Source organism: Lepidochelys kempii, chromosome 10, assembly GCF_965140265.1.
Source record: "Lepidochelys kempii isolate rLepKem1 chromosome 10, rLepKem1.hap2, whole genome shotgun sequence".
Taxonomy (NCBI): Eukaryota; Metazoa; Chordata; order Testudines; family Cheloniidae; genus Lepidochelys; species Lepidochelys kempii.
Window position 1 is genome coordinate 16,100,871 of NC_133265.1, and position 27,940 is coordinate 16,128,810.

Genomic DNA, 27,940 nt, shown 5'->3' on the forward strand with positions numbered 1-27,940 from the left:
AATTAAACAATTTTAATATGTTTAAAATGTGTTGGTATTTTTTGGCAGCTATTGGTGATGGCATTGCTCCGCCACAGAAGGTTCTTTTTCCAGCAGAGAAGATTTGTCTGAAATGGCAGCAAACGCATAGAGTTGGAGCTGGACTCCAAAATCTTGGCAATACATGTTTCCTCAACTCTGCTCTTCAGTGTTTGACTTATACACCCCCTCTTGCCAACTACATGCTTTCTCATGAACACTCTAAAACATGTGAGTACTTTTAAAAAGTATATTTTTTTAAAAAAAGTTTTGTCTTAGCTCTAAAAGTGAAAGGACAGCAGTAATTCTGGAAAGGAAACTCCTGATTTTTTTTTATTCCAATACCTGCATTATTTGTAATTGTATGTTGGTCTGGTAGCCTCCTGTTATATTCTGTCTTCCTATATGCTAAGAAATGCTATCATGTAGCTCTAGCTTGGGTTTCTTAGTTACATTTATATGAATTAATACTAAATTTGCTCCTTAAATAATTTTTTGGGGCCAAAATAACTTTGAAGAAACCCCGGCAGACCCCGATGGAGTTCACATGAGCCCTGTACCGTGCGGTTCTCCAGACTTCAAAGTGGGCTGGATGTAGCTCCCTCTGGTGTCCATCACGGTACTTTCTCGGTCATTCAAATGCTTCTTTACGCCAGAGTTCAGTAGTGTGTAATGTTCCCAGTTCCTGTGAGCCTGGGAAAAAAGGACCAAGCTCAAGACACAAACTAGGGTTCCTCACCACTAAGTAAATCTTAATATAGATTTAAGCATATTCCCATTTATTTGTAGACTGCTTTATGTAATAAAATGGCATAGGCTGCTATGGTCATGGGTCTGCTAGTAAGTATGTAGATAGAAAATGAGCATAAGAAAGGAGGGCTTAGAATGGCAGCTGAATGTTCTAGGTACCTGCATAGTCAAGACAACTAAGGTAGGTCAGGGCTTAGATACACACATGTAACAAAATTTCATAAAAATACAGTATACTTTAGAAACTACAATTTCTCCAGATATTTGCACTTTTTATGTAGTCGAAGTCAGTTGGCTTCACCTTCATCAGTCACAGTGCAGCTAAAGTGTCCAGGCACCTGCTATAACTCCTCATCTTTTGCATAATTAAATAATATTTTTCTCTATTTGTATTAGATCTTATTTTTCAAGAATTACAGTTTCTGCTATCACTAGACTCTGATATTTGAATCTGGTCCAGAATCTATATTCAGTAATAAACAAGGACCACATTGGTTAACATAACTTCTGTATACCACTGAGCAACTTGTTTCATTTTAGTCGTACATATTTGTTGTGGTTTGTATAGCACCCAAAAACGTAACACACTTGATATACATATAAGATGACGGGTCCCTGCTATGAAGATCTTATACTCTAAATAAGCTATATGCAGACAAAAGCGGGAGAGGGCAAGAGATGCAACGTAAGATTGATTTTTTTTTTTGGTTTTGCATTTCAGTTTTTTACTCTATCCTAAATTATTTCCTTTTGTGCTTAACTCATTCCTAACTTTACCTATTTCTGTGAATTGAACTCTTTTTAATTTCCATTTTTTAACCTATCATTATAGGTTTTTCCACCTGTTCTTAATTGTCAGCTGTTTTGAAAAAGAATAATTTTTGTGGAGATTGTTCCTATACCCTCCAGATTTTTTGAGATCTTCCGTAGATAAATATTTTATTAATTTGAGATGCAATGTTGCTTCGCTCCTTAGGCCATGAACAAGGATTCTGCATGATGTGTACAATGCAAGCTCACATTACCCAGGCACTCTCTAACTCTGGCAATGTCATCAAACCTATGGCTGTCATCAATGATCTTAGACGTAAGTCATGTCAAATAATCTATTTGTAAAATGCCATCTTTGTGTTTAGATATTTTATTGGCTTGTTTATTTGTCTGATTTTAATTGTAGTTTATAGAACTTAGAGTTTCATATAACTTTATGAAGGAAAGTTTAAAAAAAACATTATTTTCATCCATTTTCACATGTGAGACATATGGTGTAACATTTATATTTATTTGTTAGGGATAGCAAAACATTTCCGGTTTGGAAATCAGGAAGATGCACATGAATTTCTACGCTACACTGTTGATGCTATGCAGAAAGCATGTTTGAATGGAAGCAACAAGTAAGTGCCAACAAAATATTTGAATATGCTGTCATTCCTATTCCTGTTTCCCTATAAATAGAACGGTACATGTTCTGGGCTTTCAAAAGAGGAAAAATCCATAGAAAAAAATAAATTGACTTTAATCTTCTGATATTGCATAATTTATTTTCAGATTGGACAGACATACCCAGGCTACCACACTCATCTATCAAATATTTGGAGGGTACTTAAGATCAAGAGGTACTTTTTTTTTAAAAAAAAAATTTTTTTTTAGGAATGGTTTTGGCCTTATGACTGTATTATACGACTGAAACCAGGGTTAGTCAGTTATTTTTTGTTTTGTTAATTTCTTGGTCAAGGTATAGTCAAGGTCCAGACTCCACAGAAAATAATAATAATAAAAAAAAATTATGATAATAAGTAAATACAAAGATTTCAGGGTCTGTTCAAAATCGTCTAGCGGTCCGGATTTGGCCCAAGGTCTGCCTGTTGACTACCCTGACTTAAATGCTAATTAAGGTAATGTGTGCTAATACTTTAGGTAATAGACTAACTATGCTTACTGTGTTAAGTATTTGTATTTTGATTTCAGTAAAGTGTATGAACTGCAAAGGAGTCTCAGATACCTTCGATCCGTACCTTGATATTACATTGGAGATAAAGGTACATTATTTTGTTACTCTGGCTGAATAGATTTTAAAAAGAAAACCCCTTAATTAACTGTATAGCTTTTGAAAATTTAAAATGTAGAATTTAAGTTGATTCTACTCATATAGTTCCATGATGGATGTGACTTATACTATACCTTGTCCTTCTATGGTACCTCTTATCAATATAAATGGTCTGTGTAAGGTTTACTTAATCTGGACAAGTATTAAAATAGAACATCATTCTGAAGTCTTGAATCGACAGGCATGGCAATGCTATCTCATACTTCCCAGTTCAACAAAGATTTAATTGCAGAATGTTATACTGAGGGTCCATATTATTAAAACATTATTACTTTTACAATATATGTACTACAGATCAATTAGTAGTGTACTACTTTTACAGTATGTACCACAGACCTATTACTACTGTACTATGAAATATTATAAATAATTAAACCTCATCTATATTTGTCAAAGTGAACAGAGTACATTTTGTGATGTAATATATTCTGCAGTCCGTGTCTCCTCCCTCACCCTCTTGTTCACAAATTCAGTAGTCTGCAGTGGATCTCCCTTAAAATCATGTTAGTTCATGCTACTGTAAGCTAAAGTGAGCAAGTGGTGTGTTCTTATGATGTTTCCTATAACTCATGGAGAATAAGTCCATCAGTGGCTATTTAGCCAAGACAATCATGGATGTAACCCCATGCTCTGGTGTCTCCAGCCTCTGACTGCCAGAAGCTGGAAGTAGACAGCAGGGAATGGCTCACTTGATAGTTGCCTGTTCTGTTCATTCTCTCTGAAGCACCGATATTGGCCACTGTCGGAAAACAGGATACTGGGCTAGATGGACCGTTGGTCTGACCTAGTATGGCAGTTCATATGTTATGTTCTTATGTTCTAATGCATTGCACTGTTACCTTACCGTTTTAGACCGCTCAGAGTGTAAACAAAGCTCTGGAACAGTTTGTGAAGCCTGAACAACTGGATGGTGAAAATGCCTATAAATGTAGCAAGTAAGATGAATATTAATGACTTCTTAATACTAGATGCTTGGTTCTATTTATTGATTTATTATTGCATGTCATTTAAAAACAGTTATTGATGTTTTGCTTAATTTAGAAACACAGTGTAAGGTAAAATATCATTTGTTGTACCCAAGCGAGTATAATACAAAACATCTAAAACTTGGAAAATCTTTTTTTGGGTTTTTTTTTGTTTTTGGGAAGGCCAATTCCCTAATTGTTCTTCTGGGAGGGTTTGGTGTGGGGAGATATTTGCAAAGAGATGCACTCATTTTGGCTCTCAGAGGTGTTTATATACTATTATTGTCTATGCACAGTACTTTGTTCATGTTACTGAATCACACCATTTTAAAAGTGAAAAAAGTAGACTATAAATTACTGCTATGTTAAATAAACTATCGTAAACCTAATCTGCTATCGCTGAACACACAGCAGGTCCTAGATAACATAGAAAGATAAATAAATTGATCAAACTTCCTTTTTGCATCTTTAAAATAGATTGCGTGTTTAAAACATTTGGATAAGAACAATATACAGTAGAAAGGTACAAAGACAATATACAGTAGAAGTTGTTTTATCCAGCATGTTGGGGGAAATGAGGGGTGCTGGTAACTGAAAAATGCCAGTTAACTAAGAGGGAGGAAGTTTTGTGTGGGAGAGGGTGCGGCACTGGGGATTGGGGCACGAGAGGGGATGTGGAGCATAGGCTTTGGGGGGAGTTTGGATGCAGGAGGGGGCTTGGCAGCGGATTGGGGTGCAGGAGGGGGAGAGGGGTGTTGGAGCCGGGGGGCACTCACCTCGGGCGGCTCCCTGCAAGCAGCGACCTGTCCCGACCGCTCCTAAGTGGAGGCGGGGCAGGCGCCTCCACCTGCAAGTGCCGCCTTCGCAGCTCCCATTGGCCGTGGTTCCCAGCCAATGGGAGCTGTGTAGCTGGCACTGGGGGGCGGGGGAGCAGTAAGCAGAGCTGCCTGCCGCGCCTCTGCCTAGGAGCAGCCAGATCCCGGGCAGGTCACCGCTCCCCAAGCCCCCTCCCGCACTCCAACTCCCTCCCAGAGCCCGTGCTCCACACCCCCTGTCAGCCCCGCGCCAACCGGATTATAAACCGGCATTTCAATAAAGATCAGAAATGCCGGTTTATAGAGTTTCTGACTGATGAAATGCTGGATAAAACAGCTTTTACTGTTCATAAATTTTAACTCAGTGTAGCTAAGCAAAGAGATTTACTAAACTTTGTCTTCTAATGTTCTTGTCTTGTCTCTAAATTATTAATGTAATGAAACCCATGTTCTGCCACTAGAGGTAGAATATTAATGGCTAATTAGTAAGGTTAAGATTTTGTCGCAGGTGTTTTTAGTAAAAGACACAGACAGGTCACAGATAATAAACTAAAATTCATAGAAGCCCACAACCTATCTCTGACTTTTACTAAAAATACCTGGGGAAGGGGGAGGATGACTAAGAGTTGGGGCTCTGGTCCTCTTCCTCCTCCTCCCCACCCCCGCCTCCCTGGCAGCTGGCCCGGCTTTGCTGCTCTGGTGGGGCTGAAGTCGGAGATCCGTTAAAGTTACAGAATCCTTGACCTCTGTGACAAAATTGTATCCTTACTAATTAAGTGCATTTGGAAGAAAATGTTGGGTATCTCTTTTGTTATGCTAAAATAAGGTATAGAGTAGATGAAATAAAAAGGTTCAAATCCAAGTTTTCCCTTGTTTGCTAGGATCTCCAGTCTACAAACACAAAATGTATTCTGAATTCTGATGGTGTAAAGATCATAGATGGGAAGCATATCTAACAACCATGGGCTTAATGAGTGTCCCATTTCTCCGTCGTGTGGTCCTCCATATGTATAATCTGCAGGGGTCTGTAGTCTGGTCAAACTTGAGACCACAAGCTTCCCTCTTCTCAATGGGGTTTAAAAAAAAAAAAAAAAAAAGCACCCTGCTGAACTACAGGGCTTTTTCCATTTCTGGGAACTTTTTTTTTTCTACTTAACTCCTCTGAGGAAACTCAGATATCTTCTTAGTTTATGCTGGCTAGGTTTATACTAATTTTAAAGCCCACCAACTAGAGTGAGTTTGTTTTATCTAACCTAAGTTTCACAGAATTATATACAAAACTTTCTTGACATTCTGGTCAGTAAATGCTCTTCCTGGGTAGGAATTCCCCTCTCCAGTCCAGTATTTTAGGGCATAAATCTAGAAAGATAGCCTTTTCTCTAATTACCCACTCGTTGTGGCCAAGTCATATTATTATTATTCTCCCTTCCTTTGTGGTAGCAGCTGGATCCCACTGGTTAATCCTGCAGATCCGGTCATTGATTAGTAATGATCCATCATATTTACATTCAGGCTGTTTGGGAGTCATTTTTCAAAGGACATCAGATGCTTCACTCTCCTTCCTCTCCAGGTAGCCTCAGTACAGGAAGGTAGTGGTCACAATCCTGATTGTCAAAAGTCCTCATAGTGTAGGATAATTGTTTGCCTGTTTTTATTGAAGATAGATTAGATCCATTTTGGAAGTTCATATGTGCTCTTCCCAGCCCCAGATTGAAGCTGATGTTCCCTTCTTTCAGTTACACTTCTAGTATTCTGCACTGTGGCAGAAAGCTGAAAGGAGGTAGCCTGAAGTCTGATTTCACTTTTTGTAATATTAAAAGTGCTGCACCTTCTTACATTTTCCTAAACTATTTCCAAAGACCGTGAATGCTGCAGTGAGAAGGCTGCTGCTTGCTGCATTGTGAGAGTTACTGGCCAGCTTTATTTTTTGTTGGCATCACAGAGATCTACAGATGTGTTCAAGTATTAGTTTGAAAGTCAAAAGATAAGTTTCTAGATCCTGTATTCTATTTGTCCTGGAGAACTGCCCTAATGTATTCTGCTGTCTCTTGTACTAGCTATGCTGAAATGTTGTGTATGAACTTCTGAAAAGCAAAAACATTGCATGTAAAGAAATACTTACTCAAATAATGTAGACAAGTGTCTGAGCCATGGAAAACATGGTAGAAATGCTTAAAAATCCACATAAAGTTAACCAATTGTCTTTGTTTGCTTTTAAGGTGTAAGAAGATGGTTCCTGCTTCAAAGAGGTTTACAATACATCGGTCTTCTAATGTTCTTACACTGTCTCTGAAACGGTTTGCAAATTTTAGTGGTGGAAAAATTACCAAGGTACATAAAATGGTGTTACAACTGCATCTTTTTAACATTTACATTTTCCAATACCAAGTGACCATACAAAGCCAATTAATGCATACACATGGCACTCTAGATTGTAGATGCCAGCTGTTAAGTAGAAAAATAAACCCAGTAACTTCTCCTCCTCTCTTCTGGTAATAGCAGAGTTCCATTTTAACAATAAACATGAAATCAAAGTAAACATCCTCCTCTGTTCTTTGAGAACTGCCCCTTTAGCAGACCATTCTGCAATTCAGTATGCTATTCAGTGCTGGACGTTTTTCAACCTGTCATTTTCCAAATGAAACTGAATCCTCACTTTTGTTTTATTTGTGTGTGTATATTTTAGAAATGTTTCTATCTCAGCATCTGAAATCTTTCTCAAAATTTCTATAATAGTTCATAAGATATTTCAGCAAAATTTGAACCTTCTCTTCTATCTCTATTTAGGAAGTGAAATATCCTGAGTATCTGGATATTCGACCATATATGTCTCAACCAAATGGAGAACCAATCATTTATGTTCTATATGCAGTCCTGGTGCATACTGGTTTCAGCTGTCATGCAGGACACTACTACTGCTATATAAAGGTAAAGATAAACATCTTTTTCTTTAAATAAACAGATTTCAAAAAAACTCACAGCCTTTCAAGAATAAGCATTGGGGTCATTAATTTTTCATTCCTCTCTTCACCAGTACAGCCTTTACTCTGAGGAAGGGAGATGTTCTTGAAGGCAGGCTGTTTGGATGATCTGTCTTGGTAGGTTCCCATCCATATAAGGATGCAGAATCTTGCATATGTTTTTTGTCACCCTCCTAAAGTCCTTTATCCCTTTTTGGATGGGAATTCTCTCAGGGGACTCTTCGCCCAACCTAGATATTGCCTTTAACCAAAACCCGTGAGTCTTCCCCACTGTGTGTTCTTTTCAAAGCTATTTTGGATCATCCTGTTGCTACTGGAATGTCCTACTGACCCCTTTGTGGTTTTCTGTGTAGTCTTTAGTGCTACCAGGACACTTCTCCCTATCAGTTGGATCATCCCAGGAAGTTCTGTCTGTCTAGAAACATTCTTTGTTGCAGAAGGCCTGTTCTGTTAGAAACCGTCCTCCTCAATCCTGGCTGGAAATGAAATTCCTCCTTCATTTCATTAAAAAGGCTTCTTCTGTATTGTGCAAGTGTGGATTATCAGTTATAGTAGCAAGTTTACAACAAAGTTCCCACTCCTGGGATTTTCCTATTGGAAGTTTTTCAGATGCCCACAAATGCTTGTCAGCAAAATTCTGTGGACACTCTCTTGATGGATTTTCCTGTTTGTTTAAAGAGGATTTTCTAAGTTAGCAAGATCCTCTGCCTGTGCTTGTGTCTATCCTTTGATAAGATAGTAAACTCATTGGGACAGGGATGGTAACTTCCTTTGTGTCTTACAGAGCATAGTCTGTGTGCTTCACAAATAGTAAATAATTACTGGTGATCCTTTCACCATGGGGCTTCAGAAGCATCCAGCAGGGACCATCTTAGTGCCCTTCATTAAAACCAGACAAAGCTAAGTAGAAATTGTAACAGGATGAAAGAGAGAGAAAGCAGGGTAAACTGAACACTGCTCCATCTACCTCTATCAAACCACTGGGTGGGGATAGACCGTGGATGAGAGACGGCTTATTTTTCCTTTTCTATACATGACTTGATCCTTATTAAGGTACAGAACAATTGGGAGAACGTTGATTGGCAATAAGGGCTTTGCCTTTTCAGGAAAAGTTTTATCCCAGTACATCCTTGCATACAGCTATGTTTGATGCTCTAAAGATGGACTCTTCTTTAGTAGTTCTCGTTTATAATAGCCTTCCATCTGAGCAATTTTCCTTGCAAAACTAACTAGGCAGCACCACAGAAGCTGAGGCTTTTCAACTCTGAATGGATGGAGTTATGGACTTAGAGGATACCAGGCTAATGCCCTGACTCAGGTAGATATCAAAGCTGAAGCCAGCAGCTTAGCTCATTAATTGGCTTTATTGCTGAGGCTGGCCAATCTAGGCAGTGTGTGGACGCATGGTCCTTGAGGTCTCTGTATGAAACTTATGGCTTCCCCAGGGAGGTAAGCCTGAATTCTCAGGTACCTGTCTCAGTGTGCATATAGTGTTAATGGCCTTATAAATTAAGCATGGAGCAGAAGAGTGGGCTTCACCCAAATAAGTTGGGCAACAGATGTGCTTGATTTGGGGAAATATAGAGGTGTATGTAGTGCACCTCTTAAACTCTCTGCAGGGCTCTGAGATGGGCATCACCTTGGCACCAGACTGAGCCATTGGGGCTGAAAATATGACTGCTCTCTGAGGAAAAATTTCCTAAAATTATCAAACTAAGAAACTTTACAAAAACTGTACTGGGTACAGCCTAAGATTTGTTAAGGCAGATGACACAGCATATATCCCTTGTGCTGTGAGGCAGCAGAGAAAGCACTGAGGTAGTTGGGGGCTATGCTTCGTTGAATAGTCTTTTGTGCTGAATGGGTGCCGTTACAAGGAAGCAGTCCTGCAGCCCCATAAGACACTGCTTTAAAGAGGATTCTGCGTGCTTAAGGCATAAGGACACTGTCCCTCAAATGGGAATCATGGAGGCCCTCAAAGAATAAATTGTTTAACAAGTTCCATCAGGCAGCTGGCGCAACTAACTTTCTCAGTGTATTTTCATTTCTGCTGTCTTTGCTTTGTGGTTTGACTGTGATGTTTGTTTTTTTTTTTGACTGAAAAAAATTTGTGAGGGTGTCTGTCCTTAATATCACTATATAAGGCACTTATAGATATGTAACGGGATAATTGATGTCTCTAAATCTTATTCTCACTAACCTGCACTTTCATGTTGATAAATTATTTGACTCCATTCTCGGTAGGACTATTAAGGAGGTTTCTGAATTGTGGAAGATGATTCTCCTCTGTAAATTCAGCTCGTCTAGGTGCCATTGAGTTTCCTCCCTAAAATAGAAAATGGCCTTTTTGTCCCTTTCTTTGGATAGTTTCCTGCTATTGCTTCAAGAACCAGCCCGAGAATCCAACATTTCTGCCAAACCAAATATTTCATGATAATGTAGGCTTGACTACTTCAAATGTGACCTCCTTTGCACCTGAGAACAGATCTCTGGACTATGAGACTTGAATCTTTATTTCTCACTATATCAATAGTGAGTAGTTGTCTATGTTGACTTTGGGCAGTATCTTGAGGGTCTTTGACCACGTGATCATGGTCGCATTAGCTGCCAACAGGGAAGGTCTGTAGACCCTTTCTGGATGCTTTAGCCACAGACATAGGGCAAGAAATTATTTCTGTCGTATTAAGTTAGAGTTCAAGGCTGTGTTTTATCCTATAGCACATTCCATCATATGAGTGTAAATGAGACCTGCTTGAACGCACACTACCAACATCTGTCAGAGGAATCTGGATGCTAGCTCTGAACCAGGAAATTGATGAGTTGTACAGATTGTTGTACTTTTTTAAAAAAAAATTCTTCTGGCCGCTATGTATCTGCCAATTTTAATTAATTTCCCCTTGTTTCTTGTATATGAGAGTTGTATGGATGGAAGCTGAATGAATTTTTTTTTCTCTTGCTTTATGGATCCACCTCAAAGCCATGCTGTAGCATGGTGGTTCTCAAATGGGGGGTCACAAGGTTATTATGTGGGGAGGGGGGTTGTGAGCTGGCAGCCTCCACCCCAAACCCCACTTCACCTCCAGTATTTATAACAGTGCTAAATATAAAAAAAAGTGTTTTTAATTTACAAAGGGGGTCACACTCAAAGGCTTGCTGTGTGAACGGGGTCACCAATATAAAAGTTTGAGAACCACTGCTATAGCACAAGTTATTTTCTGATAAACTTTCTTTTATTCTCTGGGATCCCCAGTGTCCTTATGCAAGCCTGCTCATCCCAGACCTCTGAAAAAACTAAAACAACTCAGAGCTTACATTATCCTTCTTGTACTGGTCTGGTCTCAATTCAGAGAATGAAAATTAAAATGGCTAGAGGTCTGGGCTTTAGTATAGCAAATTCTGGACTAGTATTATAAAAAAGGCAAGATGATACTTGGAGCAATCTGATTTTAAAGCATGTGTCACTTAACATTTTAAAACTTTTTCATTGTTTTTGCAAACTTGTATGTGTTCATGTCACCACTGTGACTTCCTCTCCTGATGAGGTCCTAAACTGCTGCTGCACTAAGCAGTTATATATTCAAAAGGAGCTGTAAAGTTTAAGAAGTGGTCAGACTCTGCATGCATCTGATGAAGTGGGATGTAGCCATGAAAGCTTATGCCCAAATAAACTTCTTAGTCTCTGAGGTGCCACAAGGACTCCTCATTGTTTTTAATAAGTTAAGAATCATTCATGTTATAACATCCAGTATCTCAGATTGTGGCACAGAGAAATGCTTTAGTAGATGAGTAGACTTTCTGGACTAAAAAACTCTTCTACACACTAGTCCTGGACCAGTTATCCTGGTCCAACAGTGTCTTTCACTCTGTTTCCTTTTGAACCTTTGGCTCAGGATCCTGGCTCTAAATGAGAGTTTCTTGTCCTTCCTTCCGCTGGTTCAATTACTTTATCGTACCACTGCTGTGTCTGTAGTTTTGCATAAGATTAACAAAAGCAGTTTAAAGTAGAAGAGAACTCTCTTGCCTTCCTATAACACTGTAAAATGCTGATGTAAATTAGCCCCTTCTGTTTGCTTCATACATGGTTATACTCCTGGTTAGACTCTCTCTGAAAATCTTCCTATTACAGTGATTTTTTAAATAAATGTTCTTGCAGAGTTTGAGTATTTGCTAAGCAAAAAATTATATCTAGTTTCACAGAATATTTATCCTTTTAGTTTTGTTTTATCATGTGTTCCTTTTCCCTCGAAGACATGACTGACTTTTATAGTTCTGCTTTCCTTTTTCATGAGGAACAATTGAACTTGAATCTAAAATATAATTTCTTGCTTCAGCTCTCCATGGCTGGCTGTAAAAAGACTCTTCTATAGACACACACTAAACAAAGATCCCACTTGTATAGTGCAATCTTAATTCTGCCCCTTGTCAGAACTAATAAGGTTGCAGTGTTCTTTTGGCTAATTACCCATAAAATGGTGTGATAGTTCATGTGATAGGATTTGTGAACATATAGTGGACAGCTGTGAAACAACTTGCCCATAACGCCAGTCTCTTCCTAACCCGTCAGTGAGGTTGGCTTATGCTATGAAGCAGAAGGGTTTTATCCCTTATAAAAATGTTTATTCCGTCTGTTGTATCTGTAGGTATTCACGTACATAGAAATCTTGATTTCTTTTTCAAATTGTCCTAAGCTCTTGGCCTCCATATCTTGTGAACATGAATTCCACAGATTATGTTATACTTTTATTAGTTTATAAATTTGTTGCCAGTTTTATTTAATGCCCCTTTATTCTTGTAGTATATGTGATTTGTTGTGTGGATCCTTGATGGGACAGTGTTTTAGCATAACAGGTCCTCTCTAAACAGTAAAACTGTTTCTGAGAACAGTTCCCTTCCTAGAGTAAAGTCTGCACTGGTGAAGGGGAGCATTCACTAACAAATGTTAGTGGTAACAAATCTCTGTAGATAAGGGATTTAATTAAAAAAAAAAATCAGTTGTACATTAATGAAAACGGCTATATTTTGGAGTGCTCTTTATTCTTCTGCAGTTGATTAGTTTTCTGTGTTGTTTTTCTAGCAGATGTTGTAACTGATTTAAAATATGTCATTGACTTATTTGCAGGCCAGTAATGGGCAGTGGTACCAGATGAATGATTCTATTGTGTCCAACAGTGACATCAGATCTGTGCTTAATCAGCAAGCTTATGTGCTCTTTTATATCAGGTAATATCACGTACCAAAATGCGTTCAAGATTCAGTTACTTTCTTGTCCTTCATAATTTTTTTTTCCCATTTGTGTTTTTCCTCTCCTGGGGAAAAAATCCAATTTGGTTAATTCATCTCTGTCTACCCTAAAACTCCACTTATAGTTTAAAGCTGTAGAAGTTTTCCTTCCCTGCCTGTCTTTTAGCTCATGTAAGTTAAATGTCTGTCTTCTGACACCCACCACTGAAAGAGTCACCTACAGAGTGAAGTGCTGCCTGTGTAGGTGGAGCATTTTGCGTCTTCTGGATCCAATACTGTGTAATTGGTTGACTTCAAGGGTGGGAGATTGAGGTGATGGGTGTTGTGAAGTTGAGTTGCTGCTTGGGGTTGGGAAAATATAATAGGAGGTCTGTTATCTAACTTACGATTTGTAGCCTTGGTTAAAGTTTGTTTAAAAAAGAACCCAAAAAACCCAACTTCCAGTTCTGTGAAGTGTTTAACTGTGGGATATGTCTAAAGCCAGAGCTAAGCAAAAGAACAAATATGAATGAATGAAATACTTATTATCTGTTGTTTCTTCAGGTCCCATGATATGAAAAATGGAGGAGAACACCCCCATTCCATTCATACACCAGGACAGTCTTCTCCCCGTCCAGTTATCAGTCAGCGGGTGGTTAATAGCAGGCAGGGGGCATCAGGTTTTATTGGCCCACAGCTTCCTCCTCACATGATTAAGGTAATCTTCATATGTAGATAATGGCATCAACTTGATAGCAGGAGTTTCGTAACCGGCCTTTGTTTATTTTTTATAAATGTTCAGGATCTCAGATTTCCTTTCCCCACAATACTGCTCTGTGTGCAGTGCTCCTTCTGCAGCCTAAGCAGCTAGAAACACTTTATTAAAGACAAACGCTGAACTGTGCAAATATTACTTCCCCATTGCTTTGAACTTCAAACTAGGTGCCAAAAGTACTCAAAAAAGCACACTGTCAAAATATTTACTTTAAATAATGTTTGAATTTATTAAAACTGAAATAATTTTAAAAGTCCAATTTTATTTTATTTTATTTATGCTGTTTCATCTTTTGCACTTCAGTTGAGCTGGTGAAACCAGACTGGCTTGTTCTCAGTTATTAGTATTGTGCAAATGTTCTAAGGTTTGCAAATAATAGGGTTTTTTGTTTGGGGTTTTTGCTTTGTATCTTGCAATCAGCAAAGGATTGCAGTTGGTGTTAGCTTTTTAAAAAACAAGACAAAATGTGAACACTGAAAATCTGAACAAAATGTGAATACTAAACTACCGGCAAGATTTTTATATATAACTCGCATAGGGGTGTTTTCTGCTTAGTCACTGGGGCAGTTTGTAGAAATATCAAGTAAGCCCATTATGTCTTGGGATATTAAATGCTGTTTATCCACATGCACACATTTTCATAGTGATTTCTTTGTAATTACAGAGTTCCAGTCATTTAAATGGAACTGGATCACTAAAAGAAACTCCAAGCAGTTCTGTGGCAAGTGCTAGCAATGTTACCCTAAACAGACCAGCTTCAGCTCCACCTTCAACTTCCATTCAAAATTGGACAATTAACAGACCCATTATTCCTGACCCTTCGAAAAAACAGAAAATCACTATCAGTATTCACAATAACAAATTGCCTACTCGCCAAACTCTGTCTCAGCCCAACCTTCATAATTCTTTGGAGAATCTCAGCAAACCTGTTCCTTCGTCCACGATTACGAATTCCTCTGCAGTAAAGTCTACCTCAAATGCACCTACAATGTCAGTTGCTACTAAAGTATCTAAACAAACAGCTCCTAGTGACTCTTGTTCTAAGCCATTAATGAATGGCAAGTCTAAACTAAACTCTAGTACGTTGGTCCCTTACGGTGCAGAATCTTCAGAAGAATCTGATGAGGAGTCGAAGGGATTAGTTAAGGAGAATGGCCACTCAAAATCTTTTAATGGAATTTTGATTGGAAATGTAGTTAGTACATTACAGAACTCTTGTTCTTCCTGTCAAGATGCTGAAGAGGCTGTATCCCAGCATGAACTGCCAAAAAATGTTACAGTTAATGGTGCTATTAGTATAGATAGTGATCCTGAAGAAAATGGATTGAAATTTGAAGAAGCTACTTGTCAAGTCAAGCCTGTTAAATCTACAGAAATTCCATTTTCTAAAGTGAATGGATTGCATGGAAAAGTGAGTTTTATATTTGTTCTAGAATGTCTCTTCATGGCAAATTATAAATATGACTGTAATGTGTTCAATATTAAAATGTTCCTCATTCAGGCAAAGTTCAGAGGAAAATATACAACACAGGCTGCTGTCATAGCACTTTGTGCTGCAGTCCCTTAGATCTTGCATGCTAAGCAGGGTTGAGCTGAATCAATACTTGCTAATCTCATTTCTATATCTGTAAGATGGAGAGAGGATGCATCTCTCAGTGGTGTCTTAAAAATATTTAGCATTTATGTAATGTTTTGCAAACACTAACTATTCTTCTGAGGTGGGTACAGTAAGCATTATGTTGTGCTCAGGTACCAGAGAGGTAGGTGTGATAAATACCTGGCTATAATTCCATCTGGTAAAATGGGGAAACTGAAACATGGAGAGGTTAAGTGATTTACCTGAGTCTGTATAGCAAGTCAGGCTTAGGATCTGGGTCTACAAAACCACACTGCTTTTTTATGAAGGCTGATGTTGATGTAAAACTTTGAGGTAGTAAGGTGCACAGTGGTGTTGTCCCAGTGCATGTTGGGGGGCATTGTGGTGATAGGTGTGCAGTCTGTCAGATGAGACAAAACCTGTGGTGCTGACCATCAATGAGCCTATGTCACTCTTTATAAGAGGAGTGCTGTTTCTGGTATGTTGTCCAGATTTCATCTGACAGTTGTATTCTGCCTGTCTTAATTCTCCTACAGTTTAAAGTGTGTAGTATTGTACTTACTTTTTCTTTTTCTAAATTGGTGATGTAGTATTGTTGTGTGCTGTTAATGCTTGCAATATTGAATGTTAGGGTGCAATACCTACAGTGATCCATGTGTATAGTTCGTATGTCCGATTATGATTGGAAAGTGCTCTAGGGCTTTTTAGGCTGAGATGCTACGTAAGTTTGTATGATTGCTATCATTCTGTCTGTTTTAACTCATACCTTTTAATTGTAGATAATACCTACAGCTTTGCCACCAGTTCCTGAAGATAGAATTTTAGAGTCTTTCCGATATAACCAGTTGAAAAGCTTGTCAGAGGAAATAAGGTAAAATACACTTTGTCCAAATAAAGATTCCATACAAATTTTATTATGGGTATACTAACTATTTATAATACTTAAATGGAAAGATTTAGATCACTGAAGGAATACCATACCAAAACTAATGGTAGTGAGAACAGAACTTACGTTTGGCATTGTGCCTATTCTTCTAATATTAAAAACCTGTTGATGCCTCATGGAAAACTTTGGAAAAACATTCTATGTAGAAACCATTCTGTTGTATTGTCTATATTTTCTATATTCCTCTTCCCCTTTTTTTCACTCCTAGGGATGCATGCATGAACACGATATCTATTTATTAGTGTGGGTATAAGTATTTTTCGGTCTACCACACTTCTAAAATATGGGCAGCTCATTAGGAGTAATCCCAGCTGCTCTGCTAGGACACTGACCAGGTGAGTGTAAATTCCTGCCACCTGCCTTCCCTTGCCTCGGGAGGGAGGGAGAGGGAAACTCACTATTACGACGTTTTTATTGTGGGGAAGGGCAACCATAGCGAGTATGGTCATGAGTCATTGCAGCAGATAGATGGAGGGGGAAGTAGGAGAACTGACAGGGTAGGTGCTCCTGAAGTGTTGCACATAGAAAAGCAAGCAAAAGAGATTCCCCATGAGGAGGGAATATATTATAAGTAGATGTGTTTCTAAACAGAATGTCTTTCAGAGTTTTCCAGGAGTCAGATATTTACTGATGAAAAGGATTTTTACTCTTAACAATCGTCATGTAGATTATTTCTTATTTCTGATGAAAGTCACAAATACATTTCTATTTTGTGCAGTGCAACTGGACTTGAAAAAACTTCTGAAAATGATGGTCCTGTAGAAACTTTAGTCAGTGGCAGCAATACTGTTTCCTATGAGAAGTCTAGTAAAGTTCCCGCTAACCTTAGCTGCAATGTCCAGAATCCCTTTACTACATCAGATCCTGAGACCATTTCTACCAAAGAAGAAATTGCCGAAAGTATTGTATCAAAAACTGATCATGCACATTCTGATATCAGTGGTCAGTGTAACACTATGAAAATATCCCTGGGAATTGATGATGAATTCTCTGAACAGTGTGATCCTAAGGATTATGCAGATAAGATAAGAGGAACACAAGAGGTAAAAATGACGTTGAAGGAGAGCCCTCTGCACATCAGAGGGTCTGCTGAGACTGCAGAGAAATTGGGGCAAAGCCCCTTCATAAAGTCTGACAATGAATGTAGTTCTAAAAAACTTGCAGCTCTAAACATTATAGATAAATGCCAAGAAACAAAGGAGAGTGCTAATAATTACACAGATGTACCACCTACTAATGACTCTTCTGCTACAAGGTTGGATAAAGTTTTAGAGAGTCATTCTAAAGAAAACGATGGACTGGATGGTAATGAAATATGTGAAGAAAATAAGGATAGGCAAAAACTTAAGTCTCATTCTCCAATTAAGGAAAAAAATTGCACCCCCAAAAAAATTGACAAAGGGCATTACCGTACTAAAAGAGAGCGCTCTGAAAGTGAAGAGCAGGAGAAGCAAACCAAAAGCAAACCAGATGATGATTATTCCAAAAAAAGGCAATCCTACAGCAAGGAGAGTACGAAGCAAGATCGCTATAAGCAGGAGCACTGCAATGGAAATAAGTACAAACTTATGCATAGTGAAAGAAACAGTCCTGATAATGGCAGAAGTTTAGGAAAATATACCCATTATAGATCCCGAAGTAGAGGGAAAACTGATCAGGAGAGGAGTAGATATTACCATTCTAAAAGGGAAAGATCTTGGAGTAGGGAAAGATATTACCAAGATATGCCAAGGAGATGGGACAAGTGCAGATATTACAACGATTATCCTTCTTATGCAGCAAGAGATGGTAGAGACAGAAAATTCTTTCATGGGGACAGAGACTATGACAAATCAAGTCAGGTTTACAACAGTAGGTCATATAGGGATTATTATTACACAAGCAGATGGAATCATGAACCAGTAGCTAAAGAGAGAGAGAAACATCATTTTGGCAGCTCCAAAATAGACTTGTATAATTGCTCAGCTCTCTCTCAGCACTCTGAAAAATATTCCCATGAAAAATGTGCATCCATCTCTGAAGAAAACAGTTCAAGTTTTGAGACGTCTTGCCACAAATATGAATATCTAAAAGACAGAAAGAGAAAATGTGCTAGTCTAGAAGGTAGTGACAGTGATATGGAAAAGAAACAGAGAAGGAGTTTGCAGAGTGAGCCAACGGAAGAGCAAAAAGTGAAAAAACACAAGAAGTCAAAGAAAAAAAAGAAGTCCAAAGATAAACACCGAGAGAAAGATGACAGGTAAGCAAGAGAAACTTTTATTTACAATGTTCTAAACAAACTCCTCTTTCTAATTTATCTCTGGCTGTTTCCCTGTTCTTCCCCTTTTTTCCATTGCTTCTGAGCCCATTGCACTGTAAAATCTGTCAGGGGAAATCATGTTAGTTTGATGTGTGTTGCATAGATGGGATCAAACCATGTTGTTGAGTTGTGTGAGAGCTTTGGAACAAGATGAAACAAATCATGTTATAATCATCTGCAAACAGACCCTGACTAAGTTCATTGCATACTTTTCAAAACAGGCTATGGTCAAACTTGGGTAGGCAGGCCATGACATAACTTTTCCCCCCAAAGCAGAGATGGGCTAAATTTGTTTGCACCAAATAGAGAGGTGGAGTCATGGAATAGAGAGGTGGAGTCATGTAACTCTTCTTTTAACTGAATGGAAGCTATATGTGTCCTGTCACAAGTCTAGATGGGTGTGCAGTGCAAAGGACCAGTTTATGTGTATAGGAAAAGAAGATTTGGAGAGATACTAGTGTTTCTCTGCCTTCCCTATCCAACAAAACCACCTGTATTTTTGTTAGAGGGGAGTGCAGGTGCAGTGAAGTACAGCATGACAGTAAGGTAGAGAAGGCAGGGAAATACTAATGCTTTCCCTCTTCCTTCTTCTGAACCCTTGTGTTGATCCAGAGGTCCTCCACCTGGACTCCACTAGTCTTAGCAAACCCTGTCCAAGAAGAATCTCTTCCCCCTCCATGAGAGAGCTCATGGTTGCACTGGGATTCTTCCTTGCACAGGGCAGCAATCCCAGTCAGCGCAGAAAGCCACCTTTATCCTACGGCGCCCCAACTACACTCATCTGCAGGCCTGAAACCCGTTCTGTCTCCCACTGAAACCAGTAATATCCTCTGTTGGTTTTTATTGCAGAAAAGCAAACTTATAGCAAGTCGTAACTTTACTTAGGCTTTGTGAAATAAGAAGCCTGAGAGTTTGTTCAGAGGCCCCCAAAAAGTCAGAATCACAAGTGAAACTTCAAAAAGGTGGGATTTAAAATTGCTTAGAATTCCTACAGTACAGAAGTATGTGTTATGAAAACAAGGTAGAAAATTAGTTTTTCTTCCTAAGTGATCTGTGTGAAGCTTATTGCTAATTTAAGGGAGTACAGGACTGGTTTTCTTGTGTTTGCAACTTAACTAAACTGTGGAGCCACTAGGGCACCCCGCTGCTCAGAACTATATGATAATGCTTCCTGTCAGAGCAGATGAATTACATCATGTTCTGACCCTTCTACTGACAGCCTCGTGTTTTAGGTCCACTTCCATATTTATTCTTAATTGCTAATTATTTATCATTTGATTTTAAATATTATAAAACTCAAAGATGGACCAGTTGAATCACCTGATGGGCTGAACTCCATGATTATGGCTGGGAGTGAAGAAAATGTTCTACTACTTTGATGAGTTGCACTCTGTTCCTTATTTCATATTGTGTGAAAGTGTCCTATGGATACCTTGGTTGCCAGCAACTAGTGTATTTTGAGTGTTAGAGCACACAGGGCCATGGTTTTATATATGTGTGTGTGTGTGTGTAGATATATATATATATATATATATCGCACAATGGGACCAAATTCTATGGCAACAGTCACTGCAATCCACAGCAATGTTAATTTATTCTGTTGTCTTGACATTCTTTTCATTCCCATCTCCCACCCACCCCACACATTACTATGGTTCATTGTTTGAATCTATTTGTTGACTTAAAATTGGTGGATGATAACGTTCAACAGTGATTAGATTTGAGGGTAGTTTTTGCCTTGATCACCAGGTGGTTCCTCTCCAAACTCTGGGGCTTGGCTCCTGCACTTTTCTCCAGCCAGCCCAGTTAATCAATCTACACTTTTGATTCCTCCCATTCCCTTGCTGCAAATTGGGCTCTAGCTCTAACACTGCTACCCCTGCTGCCTGACTCTGTGGAACAATACAGGGAGCAGGCACTGCAATCCAGTTATCCCCTCCGCAGCTGATCTGTTATGCAAAGTGCATTACTTGATGTATTGAGTATTCCACTGTTTTCAGCAGAGCAGGACAGATGCTGGAGTAGAGGAACAGTAGCACAGCTGTTAAAATAAGATGTGCTCTTTATTTTGAGCTTTGGCCAGCCAGATTGCATATGTATAAGTAAAGTGTAATATGTTTGTAACAATAGTATAAGCATCACATTTGTTTTCATATTCACTTCTACGTTTTTTCAGACATCACCAGGATTCAGACTTCTCTGGGGCCTGCTCTGATTCTGACATCCACAAACATAAGAAAAAGAAGAAGAAAAAGAAGAAACATACAAAGAAATCTGAGGGGTTTATTGAATATTTAGATCCTAATATCCAGAAGGCTGCTGGCTCTGAGGCTAATAAGACATGGGAGAAAAAAGAATTTCATTGTACAGATGACCCTCCATCTGAAGAATATAGTAAACATGGGAGTAAACGGCCTCATGAGGGAGGGGATGCTGATTCCTGTCATAAAACAAAATACATAGGAGGAGGCCAGGAAAATAGCTATCACATATCTAAAGAGTATAGCAAAGGTAAGAGACCATTAGAAATTAATGGGATTTCTATTTTTTCAAATAGAGAAAAATATTTAAAGCCATTTTAAGTGCTTTGTAATACATATACAGTATGTCACATCTTCCAGACACCAAGCAACACCATTATGTTGGATAATTTCTTCAGTTTTGTATATCTGTGAAATAAAGTAGATAAAATTAGTGATTTTTACTTACCCTGGGTTATTGATTACGTAGTTGCTGTCATCAGCATGTTTGTTACAAGAAATCCTTGGGTAGATCATATTGATGAGTTGTAGTATGAGCTTACAGCAGGTAGGGAGGGGAAAAATAGCATTGTTGCTATTGTCCATTCTGCCTGTGTCAAGTATGCTTAATTTAAATATTTGTGCCTTTTGGTTATTTTCCTGAGCACAGTAAATATTTTTATACTAATTTGTGTCATATATAAATTGTTTTTGGTGAGGGGAGGAGGGGAAGTCCAAAAAATTTTGGAATCCAGTAATCCTTGACTAACAAAGTTTCTGCACAAAATCATTCCTTATAAATAGGGCCCTACCAAATTTGTGGTCTATTTTGGTCAATTTCACAGTCATGGGATTTTAAAAATCATAAATTTCATGATTTCATCTATTTAAATCCTGAAATTTCACAGTGTTGTAATTGTAGGCGTCATGACCCAAAAAAGAGTTGGGGAGGGTGGGGGGTTTGCAAGGTTATTGGAGGGGGGGGGTGTGGTACTGCTACCCTTACTTCTGCGCTGCTGCTGCCACCTTCAGAGCGGGGCAGCTGGAGAGCGGCGGCTGCTGGCCGGGAGCCCAGCTCTGAAGGCAGAGCAGCTGCCAGAAGTAGCCGCACTCCTGCCGCCCAGCTCTGAAGTCAGTGCAGAAGTATGACCTTGACCCCAAAATGACCTTGTAACCCCCCTTCAACTGCCTTTAGGGTCAGGACCCCCAATTTGAGAAATGCTGGTCTCCCCGTAAAATCTGTATACTAGAGAGTAAAAGCACACAAAAGACCAGATTTAACGGGGGGAGACCAGATTTCAAGGTCCGTGATGCGTTTTTCATGGCCGTGAATTTGGTAGGGCACTAATCATATAAAAACTACCAATGGATGTGTTTACCTACATTATTATGTGGGAAATTGGATTGTAATTCAACCCTTCTTTTCTGAGCAGGGAAGTGGGAGGAAAGCCTTACATTGCTCTGTAATAACTCCCCTGGACATGTTGGAAACATTGGTCTAAGGGGATAATCCCTTGCATAAGAGAGTGGATAGCACTATGTTGTTGTAATTAGTGAATCTTGTGACTAAAGGAGATGAAATAAGGGTGGATGATTTAAATCAAAATAACAAATCACCAATTCTAATCTTTATTTAAATCAGCAAGCAGGAAATCTTGACATAAATTACAGATTTTAATTTTGTTTTACATTTGGGACTGGACTTGGATTTATGGGACCTGGGTTCTATTCCCAGCTCAGTCACTGGTCTGCTAGGTGACCTTGGGTACCTCATATCTGTAAAATGGGGAGAATGATGGTTACATCCTTTGTCAAGTGCTTTGAGATCTACTGATAAATGCTGTATAAGACCTAGGTATTTGCACTTAAGTTACTTTCCTAGAGAAAGGTTCAGTCTCATTGATTAGTATAACCATTTAAACATGCTAATTTGCAATCAAATATCACTTTTTACACTAAATTTTATACTTTTGCTAAACAGGAGGATAAACTGCATCTATACATCTTTAAGAAATTATATAGCTTAACCTATATATCTATCAGTTTCTTAATTATTGTATTTTTGTTAGAAAATGAAAAGCTAATTTCTATATTCTTTGTATCAAAGTGCATTTGGATGGAATTTTAACGTAAAAAACATTAAAATGTTTTTAGTTAAATAAAACTACTGTAAATGTTCTGGATGTATAAAGTTTACCAAACTGTGTGAAAATGTAAAATCATTTAGAACTGATTTTATTAAACACAGGAAGTTTAAGTTATCACTGTGGGCCAGATTTTCAAAGGTATTTAGGCACCTAAAGATGCAGATAGAGGCCCAGTGGGATTTTCAGAAGTGCCTAAGGACTAGGTAGGAACATAATGCCCATTGAAATTAACAGCCAATGAAATCAATGGGAGTTGTATGCCCAATCTGTTTAGATACTTTTGAAATCCCATTAAGCCCCTATCTGTATCTTTAGGCCTAAATACCTTTGAAAATCTGGCCTATTGTCCAGGTTTTTACAATGAGTAGATCTCCCCCTTTCCCAGCTGGTTTTTATTTATAGAGCGGAAGAGAAAAACAAGCTTTTCTGCTTGTCAGTTCCCATTCAGTTTCTCAACTTTGAATGAACTAGTCCAGAAGAAAATATTCTCTGCATTTGCTAGCTAAACTGAAAGTAATTAAGGTAAAAGCTTTTCTGCACAACAGAAACTGAAAGTACTGATATTTGGGAAAATGTAAATCACTCCATTGTAAAGACTGAAAATAGTAGCTACTTAATGCAGTACATATTGTTACAAAGCTTGAGTTGGCCCCAACAGTTAAATATTTTCCTCCTGATTCTGTATATAATTAAAAAAGCAGCGCCCTTTAGATCAGGGGTTCTCAAACAGGAGGTCGCAAGGTCATTACATGGAGGGGTCGCAACCTCCCCAAACCTCGCTTGCCTCCAGCATTTATAATGGTGTTAAATATATTTAACAGTGTGTTTTAATTTATTAGGGGGGTTGTACACCGAGGCTTGTGATGTGAAAGGGGTCACCAGTAAAAAAGTTTGAGACCCACTGAATAGATGCACCATATATTTTGTGTTGTTTTGATTATAGCAATTTGAGGCCTTAACTTAGATTGTCTTATAGAATAAAGTGACTCGTGGCCATTGCAGGCCCATTGCACTTAGTTCTCGGGCTGTATGGTGTTTGCCTATGAACTTGTTATTAATTTCCTATATTTTTAAAAATATTTTACTGTTATGGATACGCCAGTTCGCAAACGCAAGTCATTTTCTGTCCAAGAGAAATTGTGTACCCTGGATCAACTAAAGAAGGGCAAACAACAAACTTAGCTTGCTAGAGATCTAGGAATTAGCGAGTCCACTCTGCGAGGGTGGAAAAAAGAAAAGCTCTGTAGCCTACCCTGCATTCTTGAAGAGGAAACTGGTTTACAGCATAAAAAGGTCAAGTTTGCTAATGATGAAAGCCTAGATTCAGCCTTGTACCAATGGTTTGTCCATGCTCGCTCAGAAAGAGTTCCCATTTCTGGCCCTATTCTGAAAGGTCAAGCAGAGAAATCTGATCGCTTTATCAATGGAAATGAATCCAAATGTAAGGCGAGTAACGGCTGGCTGGACAGATTCAAAAAAAGGCACACTATAAGCCCAGTTCTTGTGTTTGGGGAAATCCGCTCAGCTGATAAAGAGGCTGCTGATTCCTACCCAATTGAGCTTAAAAAGTTGCTGGAGGAAGGTTGCTATACAGCCAATCAAGTTTACAACTGCGATGAGACTGGTTTATTCTTTAAAATGTTACCCGTTCGCACCCTCGCAACCAGGACTGATAGTCACAAATGAGAAGGCTTGCAGAGGAAGGACCAAGTCACTCTCTTGTTTTGCGTCAACAAGTTTGGCAGCCACAAAGTCAGATCTCCGATGATCGGAAAAGCGAAGTCTCCCAGATGTTATCATGTTAATATGAAGGCCCTTCCCTTTGAATACACCAACAGCAAGAATGCATGGATGAATAGCTCCATATTTGAAGACTGGTTCCATAAAACTTTCGTGCCAGCCGTTGGGGCTCATTTGTGAAAACTCAAGCAGGAGCAAAAAGTTCTCCTTCTGCTAGATAATTTCCCTGCCCACCCCCAGCAGAAAATCTTGTCAGTCGTGATGGCAAGATTAAAGTCTCTTATCTCCCGAAGAACACTACATCAGAAATCCAGCCACTGGACCAAGACATCATATCGGTATTTAAGCAAAACTATTGTCGCAAAATGATCAAGCAGATGGTAGCGGATAACAACTCCTCCGACACATCACTGGCGTCACTCAACTTGAAAGAAGTCTGTCACCTTGGCAGGAAAGCCTGGGATGCTATCTCTACACATTGCGTTGAACAATGCTGGATAAAGGATCTTGGTCCAGCTTTTCCGTCATCTACACACAATGATGGTAATGACGACGAGCCTGAATTTACAAGATTCACTGAAGACAACATACGTTTAGCTGAAGAAGTACTCAGAGAATATGAGCACAGTCATTATGATATCCTCAATTGGTTTTCAGCAGATGACATCTGCCACATATATGAACACATCTCAGATGACGAAATTGTCGCAGATGTCAACGGGAAGAATGAAGCTGCACCATCAGAGCCGGAAACCAGTGGCACTGATGACGGCACCTCAACTTCCCCACCAAAAATGTCCGAGGAAGTAAAGCACCTAGAAGCCAGTTTGAGGTGGCTGGAAACTCAAGTCGTGGACAGCGTCAAAATCCTCCAACTCAGAAGCATTCTTGACTTTGCTAGAAGCCAACAGTCTGCGGCAAATAAACAGACCACACTAGATAGCTTTTTTTTTTTTTAAGAAGTGATGAAATTTAAAATTATGGAGTCATGCAACCAGATTGACTTTGCACTCTGCGCAATTATTAGTATAGTCGATTTCATGTTTTTCATGTATATGTAATTAATTGACTACTTTTGTGTTTAAAACACGCTGGGATAACCGTTGTGGTTTTTTTTTTTTTTTTTACAAGACTTAAACTGACCGGCTTGAAATGGTAAATTTTCGTAACCTCGCTATAAAGCGACCCCGGATTTATCACGATCGAGTTTTTTTATCTCAGTTATCGCGTTATAGCAGGGTTTCACTGTATTAGTAGTTTTATTAATTACTGTATAAACTCAATTAAGGTCCTTGAAGTAGTAGTTTTTTAATAATGCTTTGATCTTATAATTCTTTTTATCTGAAGATTTTAAGTTACTTCATAAATCTGGATCAGTATCATGACCATACTGCAGATAGGGAAACTGAAGCATAGAGGTTAAATGATTTGCCCAAGGTCCTTGCAGAGCTGGGACTTGAATCCAAATCAGACTTCCAGTCCAACTTTCTATCCACTGGACTATACTTTCTTGGGATTACATGAAGACAGAATGGTAGTTTGACAAATTAGGATTGGGGGAAGTATTTCATGCAGAGGGGTGGCATGGTCAAATGCACATAGATGGAGGAGATTAACAAGGTACTGAAACTGGTATAGTTAGTTGGTGGAGGGTTTGAGTTAGGGAATGAGGTCTGAAATGTAGGTAAGGACTTTGTGAAGGGCTTTGAAAGGTACAAATGAGTAGTTTAAACTTGATGTGGTGGTTAATTGGAGAACCAGTGAAGGAATTCAGAGAGGGCAGTAAATTCACTCTGATCAATCAGGAAGATAATCTGGAAGCTGCATCTTGGACAGATTGGGAAGGAGTGAAGTAAGGGAAGAAAATTTCAGTAATCAAGATGGGAGATGATGCTATGTGACTTCCAGATACAGATTAGTAGCATTCCAATAAAACATCTTATTAACAAAGGCTGCCAAAACAAGTCACTTAATTAGAAAGGCTGCCCCAGTAACAATTTGTTTATACTAAGAGTGCTGACTTGTTAATCAAAGTAATGCTAGTTTGTGATAAGTGGATTTTGTTAATATTGAAATACTTTCTATTTCAGCTATAGAGCTACCTTGTCATAAGGACCATGGACACACAGTCATTAAATCTTTGGATGGCAACTTTGCATACACAGATGAAACCAGATGGAAAGTATGTTAAATTCCTGTGATTCTATTTCATTTTAGGTCTAGTAATATAGACAAATTGGCTGCCGCAGGCTTTTTACCGTAGTGCATAGTCCAACCTTTTCCCTATTTTTATTAACATAAGCGATCAATTTGATATCTCCCGTATAGAACAAAAAATACAATCCTAATTTGGATTCTAAATGTAATTCATTTTGGACTTTCTCCTACTGCTCTCACCTAAAATCAATATACCATATGTTTTTGAATTAGTCTTTTTTAACCCTTCGGCATCAGCTGTAGACTAGATGAACCCCATACAGCTATCAGTGGCTGAAAATTAAGTTCTTGACACAATTTTTTTTGTTTTAAAATAACTTTTTCTTATGAAAATGTTCATAAACTAACTATTTAGTACCATTGTTAGATAGATATAGTTCCAGGTATCCAAATACCAAATGTGTAGAGAGAGATTAATTTCCAAGTCTAATATTTATTTTTACTTGTATTGCTGTAGATTGGTATAGATTAAGAGTGATTTCCAAAAACTAAGCACCAATTGCTAGACACTAAAAATCAGGGACTGAATAGAGACGATGGATTTATGGTTTAATAGGGATGGCCCAACCGTGGCTCATGAGCCATATGCGACTCTTTTACAGTTAGTGTTGCTCGTGAACCCCCCTAAGCCCCCCCATCTCTGTCTACCACACTTCGGGGGAGCTAGGGGCTTCTGTCCCATAGGAGGCGCCTGCTGGGGCTCAGGGCTTCTGCCCTGCGCAAGGCCCCAAACCTCCCCACAGGGCAGTCGCCCTTAGCTCCTAGCCTCAGCAGGCACGCCTGGCTCTTGTACTTCTGAAAATGAATTGTATGCAGCTGGGAGGGTTAGGCCACCCCTGGCTTATTACAACAATTTGTAACCCACCGACACCCTAGTTTTGTCCTATGACTGCAGAGGTGTTAACAGACCACTCTATCTTGAATGGTCCCTTGGAATAAGCCCTAACTACGCATGCTAAACCACCTGTTCCACCCTGCATTTAGCTGTGACCCGGAGGGCTTGTCTACACTGGCACTTCACAGCGCTGCAACCTTCTCGCTCGGGGCGTGAAAAACACCCCCTGAGCGCTGCAAGCTTCAGTGCTGTGAAGTGCCAGCATAGACCGTGCACCAGCGCTGGCAG

At 38.9% G+C, this 27,940-nt stretch overlaps 2 protein-coding genes across 3 annotated transcripts in view; one reads left to right on the forward strand and one right to left on the reverse strand.

The window, feature by feature from the left end:
* USP42 (ubiquitin specific peptidase 42) overlaps nt 1-27,940 on the forward strand; it is a 42,106-nt gene that overhangs the window by 8,597 nt on the left and 5,569 nt on the right. For both annotated transcript variants that reach the window (XM_073362140.1, XM_073362139.1), the window contains exons 3-17: nt 49-249; nt 1,745-1,855; nt 2,060-2,162; nt 2,317-2,384; nt 2,737-2,807; nt 3,728-3,810; nt 6,875-6,986; nt 7,443-7,583; nt 12,756-12,856; nt 13,421-13,574; nt 14,296-15,042; nt 16,008-16,099; nt 16,893-18,413; nt 20,650-20,984; nt 26,691-26,782. In XM_073362140.1, the coding sequence (XP_073218241.1) occupies nt 49-249; nt 1,745-1,855; nt 2,060-2,162; nt 2,317-2,384; nt 2,737-2,807; nt 3,728-3,810; nt 6,875-6,986; nt 7,443-7,583; nt 12,756-12,856; nt 13,421-13,574; nt 14,296-15,042; nt 16,008-16,099; nt 16,893-18,413; nt 20,650-20,984; nt 26,691-26,782 (3,932 nt within the window). The remainder of the gene's footprint in view (nt 1-48; nt 250-1,744; nt 1,856-2,059; nt 2,163-2,316; nt 2,385-2,736; nt 2,808-3,727; nt 3,811-6,874; nt 6,987-7,442; nt 7,584-12,755; nt 12,857-13,420; nt 13,575-14,295; nt 15,043-16,007; nt 16,100-16,892; nt 18,414-20,649; nt 20,985-26,690; nt 26,783-27,940) is intronic.
* The window catches only part of CYTH3 (cytohesin 3), a 98,299-nt gene continuing 91,424 nt past the window's right edge, over nt 21,066-27,940 (reverse strand). The window contains exon 15 of the transcript XR_012161127.1: nt 21,066-21,142. The gene's annotated coding sequence lies outside the window, so the exon portion shown is untranslated. The remainder of the gene's footprint in view (nt 21,143-27,940) is intronic.